Here is a 7,226-nt window from a genome sequence, read left to right on the forward strand (position 1 = left end):
GGATATACAGCACAGAAAATTCAAATTGTCAGAGTGTAAAATTACTATCATATAATACTTAGAAAGTCAGCACAAGTAATTTCAAGTAAACGAGATTCAGGCAGAAAAGGCAACCAACAACATGATATATATATAACATGTCATAGTATATTCTTGTGCAGATAAAAGTATTCCTACACAAGCCAATATTTTTTATATGGATCTTGTTTTTCCTATAAAGAATATGGCAATCTTTTCTTCTACTATTATTTTTTTAACTTGAAATATGCGCTTATTTGTAAGCATATATGCCATTAACCAACAACAACAACAATACAATCAAAATTTGGTAACTATGAACATTACGGCTACAGACACCATTCGTGAAGAGGTATACTACACAGACACCTCTATCTCTTCAACCTTAATTAAGATGCAACTATTTCACTTTCTGTCTCTGGTCACTTTTTCCTATGGAGGGACATCAAGACAAACAGGTCAACTTTATCATTTTATATCATGAATATAAATAACTTAAAATTAAATAAAAACACTCTCAGTTTAGCACACCGGTAAAAATAGGAAACAATCTAAAACTCCCTAGAAATAAATAACATTTCATCAACAAATACAACCAACATAACTAATAAGCTCTCAAGAGTACGTGTCAGCTGCGAAGATCTGCTAGGCAATGGCTGCGATCTCCGGGTTCCCGAGGACGGCGCACATGAAACACGTGGCGCCGACGGTGGAAATCAGTCCCGAGAGGATCATGCTGGTGAAGTACATGACCGCCAAGGCGACCCCGATGTACAGGGAGCCGTCGATGGCGTACTCTACAGCGCGGGAGAACCACCCGAGCTTTTCGTACTTCAGAACGTCAACTTTATCCGATATCGATGATGATGTTTGGTGCTCGTCTTCGCTTATGTGGGCCGGGGTCGTTTGTTTCTCCGAAGTCATAAGGAATTCAGCAAGGCCCTTTACAGCATGGAACAGGGGATCAACGTCATAGTTGTCGGTAGAGGACGACCCTTCAAGATATCCCTGTTCAGGCTGATCTGTCAACGAATTAGTCTCGGTGTCCGCATAGATGGAGTTTATTTCGTCTGCGGGCTCCTGTCTCCGCCAGAAACCAAAATTCTGTCTGCCGCTCTCCACAGCAGGCTCTTCCTCTGTTTCACCGGAAGACGTTTCTACGCGAGCCTCCTCGGAATCCATGCCGGAAAAACTTCTGAAGTACTCCTGCTCGGGAGTGCCTTCTGCAAAAGATAAACTGTTCGAGGCCCCGGAGTTGCGAGGCATGAGTAGGCCGACAACGTTCTTCAGGAAGTCCCTGAACTCCTCCACTGATGTGATGTCTCCCGTAGCGTTGAAGGGCAGAATATTGTCTTCGTCCAGACTTGTGACGCGCTCCAGGCAGCAGTGGGCCTTGTCAAGATCACAAGTCAAGTTCAAAACCTGAAAGATTTAAAGGCATGAAAGGAAAGACGATTAAGGACAGAAATCTAACATGGTAAATAAATTAAAAAGGAAAATAAACCAGTAAAAGCACAAGTATATTGCATTATAATGTCTATATTTTACATCGTTCAAGGGGTCAATACTTATAGCAATCACTCAAGTTCATAAGCCATTTTAGAAGAAATAATAACAAAAAAAAACATTCAAAAGGGAAAAAAAACATAAAAAATTTTCTTAACAAAAGCACGTTACTGACCTGGTGAAGGGGCGCACGGGGCACGAACACGGGGCAGGGGACGAGGGGATCCCCGCACCAGCAGGAGTGAGGCTCCACGTCGCTCGCCAGGGCCAAGAGGCGGCTCAGGGATGTGACGCCCACCCTGCGATGTGAGGAAGAGACCATTAAGTAATCTAACGGGGTCCGGTCCGTTATGGAATCTGACAATATAATTCAGTACTGAAATAATGTATTTTCATTTCAATAAATATTCATAATGTTAAAATAAAGAATACACGACAAGTTCTAAATGTGCCAATAGTTCGTTATCATTACATCCTACCGTGATATAATGAACCAAACACAACTATACACTAAATATGTTTATCGAAAGATGAGACTATAATTCACGTAAAAATACACACAATACCGTTGAAATGTATAAAAAGGAAGGTATGATAACTTCTAAAAGGAAACGAGCGGCTTGTTTACTCCCGACGAAACCGGCTTGGTGCAGAGAGACCCACCACCCGCTCCTCTCCTCGCGGAAGGAGGTCAGGCGGGCGAGTCCCTAAGGATACGTAGGATGAGTGACGGAGGTCGAGGGTTGAACTCTAGGCATGAGAAACAGGGAGAAGAGATCAAGTGGGAGAGATAAAAGGGAAGAGACCGACTGTGAAAGTGATTGTACTGATGGTGGGATATTTTGTGCATGCACTAGCGCACGCACGCAAACACGCATTCACACGCACTTGTGCGCTCGCATACAGATACACCCATACCTGCACATGCACACACAAATTGTGAGGGCATGTATTTGTCCTAAAAGGAAAATGAAAATCAGAAACACAGTACCTCTGGAAACTATCGACGCCGCCAGCCGTTACCGACGCTGCAAAGGCGATCAACATTGCACCCGCTGTGTGAACTGTGAGGGATGAATTATATGATTGATTAATTAATTAATTTGTAGCCATAAACAAAAGTCATTTGTTATCAGTATGTATATGAGTATGCGTATGCATTGCCTTTGAATGGAAAAATCATTATAAAGTAACAAATATGATCAGATAGAATAAAGGAAATTCGGATTAATCTTATTCGCCAATTCATCAAATAATTCACTTGCATTTACAAAATCTATCTAAACACATTCAAGAGAATTATCAACATAAAACATAACCATGGTAAATCAAACATTTGGTTAAAATGTAGCACAAAGACTAAACATATACACATAAATTTCTTATTCCCAACTAAGGTACATTATAATATACCCAGTCCATGCATTATGATGACTGTTATCAGTAAAATAAAGATGACAAGAGTATTCTATGTTCTTCTCATATATGTGATCTTTAACAACGATGGTACTCGTGAAAATGAAAATAACAATAACAATAAAAGTATTCCTACAAGCAAAGCGTCGTCAACTCTAACGAAGTAATGATTTTTTTTTTTAAAAGGTTATATCAAAGTTTCAAGAGTGACATCGGAAGGTCAAAGTTGGCCCTCAGGTCACTGGTATATATTCTAGCAATCGCCGAGGCCTACGCACCTAAGGCACTCCAGCAAAGGCAAAAACCTTTCCCACGTATTTTCTGGCAAGATTTAGCTTCGACTGGATTATCATTTGATGATAAATCGTCAGGGAGGTCTACAAGCTCTACCCCGCCAGTATATACATAGTTTAGTCTTATAGGATTTTTGTCAGAGCGCTGACAGACCGCAGCAGGGACGCTACTCGAATCGGTGCCAATATCGTCCCTATAGAATAGATTCGCGGACTAAAAATGCAGTACCTAGTTAGTAGACATCAAATGCAGTCTGTCCATAAGAAACTGGATAGCGTCGGTTACGCGTATCTGTCTTTTGAAGCCAATAACAAAATGTTCACGACTTACCTATTAGTGCAGAAAACATCTTGGTCTGTAGTATATACGAGCAAAGTCGCGAAAATACCTTCAAGATTAAATCACAAATATATAACCACTTCTTAAAAAAAATAATATCACATCACTCGACTTGGACACGAAATAAAAACGCAAAAATAAAGCGAAAATAAAGTGTGAACGTAGACACGAGCTCGCCACAGCACCCAACCACTCGCTCCGACCTTCGCTTTCGAACTGGCTGCCTTCTTTTCGAAACTTCGGGACTTCGGCGCCACGAATAGTATAGAACTCGAACTCTTGGCCTTAGGAGTACTTATGCCACTTATGTCTTTTATGCCTTGCTCTGTCAAGCCGGATTTGAAATGACATTTCCTGCTGTTTCTTTTTTTTCTCTCTCTCTGCCTAACCTGGATTCCGAAGCTGTGATTGACAAGGAATTTGGTCACAAAGAAAGGTCACAGGTCAGTGTGGCATTGTCATCAAATTGCATTAGGTTTTCTTTTTTCCCCCTTAGGGTCATCTCATATTCTGGGACAGCACCATCGTAGTGTACTCGAGTTAGGAATGCGTTTCACGGATTCTATTTTGGGATCAATAGTTACTGGCAGTTATTTCGTGGTCATTATAGTTCGTTTTCATTCTTCAAAGTTTTATATAATGCCGCTTCCTGATATTTTCTAGTGTACGGATTTATTTCAGATATTCTGCATCGTATCCGTACTTGGTGTCATAGTATCATATCATAGTGTTTTTCTTAAAGAAACTACAGTGGTTGCAGAACAAGCACTGCATAGACCAATTCATGCAACAGAGTACTCGATCTTTTGGTTGAACACTACTGACACAGTTTCACTTCCGGCTCCATCACGACACCAAACCCGGCATTCTAATGAGCCTTATACCAAATACCTCGTAGCAGACAGTGCTATTCCACCCGTGGCCTTAGAGATCACCACCCTATATTCTGATATGGGGAAATCGCCAGTCCCGACGACAAGTGATGTCGTGCTGTCCGACAAAAGCTAATTTTGGGCTCTTTGACAGGTAAATTACGCGCCTCCTGTGCCCGGAGAGGTAACATTACGGTCCTGCCTTTGTTGTGCTTAACTGTGTATCGTTCCTCAATGTTGGTGATTGGGGAGGTTGTGGTGATGGCATGGGGTATGGTGTACTGGGTATGGTGCACTGTTGTATAGTGCCAGTCCTCTGGAATCCTGGTGGTGGTGATGGCGTGTGGTGAAAATTTAGTGGTAATGATGTGTGAGGATATGGCGTATTTTGTCTAGTGTCATATAGATAATGGCGGTAATGGATCGGCATTAGTGTGGCGTAACGGGGACGATTTGAAGTGTAGAATGTGATATGGCGTCCTTAGATATTGGTGGTAGAAAAAGAGTAAGGATAAAAGTTAGGACCTAATCATCAAACGGAAGTTCTTTTGTGTAGCTTTAGTTTTATATAGACACGAATATTATTTCTTTAGCATTGAGACCAGTAAAAAAAAAAAAAAAAAAAAAAAAAAAAAAAGGGCGGATTAAATGATTAAAATGCATCAAGTTCGAATTTTGCTGAATACACTTACATTCAAATATGCACACAAGCATACATACATACTGTATGCTTGTCCACGTAGGTACGTACGTATATAAACATTTATGTATTTATGTGCATAAATATCTAATATATAACCACTTCTTAAAAAAAATAATATCACATCACTCGACTTGGACACGAAATAAAAACGCAAAAATAAAGCGAAAATAAAGTGTGAACGTAGACACGAGCTCCGAGTTATGAACAACACTCGCTCCCGACCTTCGCTTCGAACGGGCAGCCTTCTTGCCTTGCTTTCGGGACTTCGGCGCCACGAATAGTATAGAACTCGAACTCTTGGCCTTAGGAGTACTTATGCCACTAATGTCTTTTATGCCTTGCTCTGTCAAGCCGGATTTGAAATGACATTTCCTGCTGTCTCTTTTTTTCTCTCTCTCTGCCTAACCTGGATTCCGAAGCTGTGATTGACAAGGAATTTGGTCACAAAGAAAGGTCACGACTCGTCACTATTGTCATAATGCATTAGGTTTTCTTTTTTCCCCCTTAGGGTCATCTCATATTCTGGGACAGCACCATCGTAAGTGCACATAGTTTAGGAATTCGTTTCACGGGATTATCATTGATCAATAGTTACTGGCAGTTATTTCGTGATCATTATAGTTCGTTTTCATTCTTCAAAGTTTTATATAATGCCACTGATATTTTCTAGTGTACGGATTTATTAGATATTCTACATCGTATCCGTACTTGGTAATTGAGTATTATAGTGTTTTTTCTTATAGAGACTACAGTGGTTGCAGAACAAGCACTGCATAGACCAATTCATGCAACAGAGTACTCGATCTTTTGGTTGAACACTACTGACACAGTTATGAGCCGGCTCCATCACACACCAAGCAGACAGTTCTAATGAGCCTTATACCAAATACCTCGTAGCAGACAGTGCTATTCCACCCGTGGCCGTTAGCCTTAACCACCCAATATTCGATATCTGTAAATCGCCAGTCCCATTTTGGGGTGATGCGTGCTTGTAAACAAAAAAAGCTAATTTTGGGAGGTAACATTCAGGGGTCCTACGCGCCCTCCTGTGGTGCGAAAGTAACATTAACGGTCCTTCCTTGTTGTGCTTGGGGAAGTTCGTTATGGAATGTTTGTGATTTGGTTTTTGTGGTGATGCAGTGTGTATGGAGAACTGGTATGTGGCAACTGTTGTAAAGTGCCATTCCGCTCTGGCATCCTGTGGTGGTGAGGTGATGTGGTGAAAATTTAGTGTTAATGATGGTGTGGATATGGCGTTTTTGTCCGTAATCATATAGAAGAGGCGTAATGATCGGGGACGATGTGGCGTAACGGGGACGATTTGAAGTGTGTCGAATATATGTCGTCCTTATAATATTTGTGTAGAAAAAAACAAAGAATAAAAAACGGAGGTTCTTTTGTCAAACGGAAGTTCTTTTGTGTAGCTTTAGTTTTATATAGACACGAATTTTATTTCTTTAGCATTGAGACCAGTAAAAAAAAAAAAAAAAGGGCGGATTAGATTATTAAAATGCATCAAGTTCGAATTTTGCTGAATACACTTACATTCAAATATGCACACAAGCATACATACATACTGTATGCTTGTCCACATAGGTACGGACGTATATACACATTAATGTATTTATGTGCATGAATATACATATGTAAATATATATAAATCTCCAATTTTATGCCCCCTGTCTTCACCCTCTCTTTCTTCATGTACATGTGCACATGAAAACACACACACATTTGTGTGTTTATATATATATATATATATATATATATATATATATATATATATATATATATATATATATAATATATGTATGTATGTATGTGTATATAAATATATATAATATATATATATATATATATATATATATATATGTATGTATATATATATGTATATATATATATATATATATATATATATATAATATATATATATATTATATATATGTAATATATAATATATATATATATATATATATATATATATATTTATATATATGTATGTATATATATATATATATATATATATATATATTATATATTATATAATATATATATATATAATATATATATATATATAT

General features: G+C 38.8%; 1 protein-coding gene across 1 annotated transcript; it reads right to left on the reverse strand.

Annotated features, from left to right (window-relative positions):
• Positions 1-477: 477 nt before the first annotated feature.
• Positions 478-3,792, reverse strand: LOC122264589 (uncharacterized). Its single transcript, XM_043033564.2, has 4 exons — positions 3,565-3,792; positions 2,516-2,588; positions 1,700-1,823; positions 478-1,440 (listed from the first exon to the last, which is right to left on the reverse strand). The coding sequence occupies exons 1-4, from the start codon at positions 3,581-3,583 to the stop codon at positions 664-666; spliced, it is 993 nt and encodes a 330-aa protein (XP_042889498.2). The 5' UTR covers positions 3,584-3,792; the 3' UTR covers positions 478-663.
• Between the last annotated feature and the right edge of the window lie 3,434 nt (positions 3,793-7,226).

Source organism: Penaeus japonicus, unplaced genomic scaffold (genome assembly GCF_977035675.1).
Source record: "Penaeus japonicus unplaced genomic scaffold, GWHDUDI00000001_assembly GWHDUDI00000032, whole genome shotgun sequence".
Taxonomy (NCBI): domain Eukaryota; kingdom Metazoa; phylum Arthropoda; class Malacostraca; order Decapoda; family Penaeidae; genus Penaeus; species Penaeus japonicus.

Excerpts from the sequence above, each read along its gene's own strand:
- LOC122264589 (XM_043033564.2), bottom strand. Across the intron at positions 1,824-2,515 it reads GGCGTCGATAGTTTCCAGAG|GGTGGGCGTCACATCCCTGA; the intron begins GTACTGTGTTTC and ends CTCACATCGCAG. Across the intron at positions 1,441-1,699 it reads CCCGTGCGCCCCTTCACCAG|GTTTTGAACTTGACTTGTGA; the intron begins GTCAGTAACGTG and ends TAAATCTTTCAG.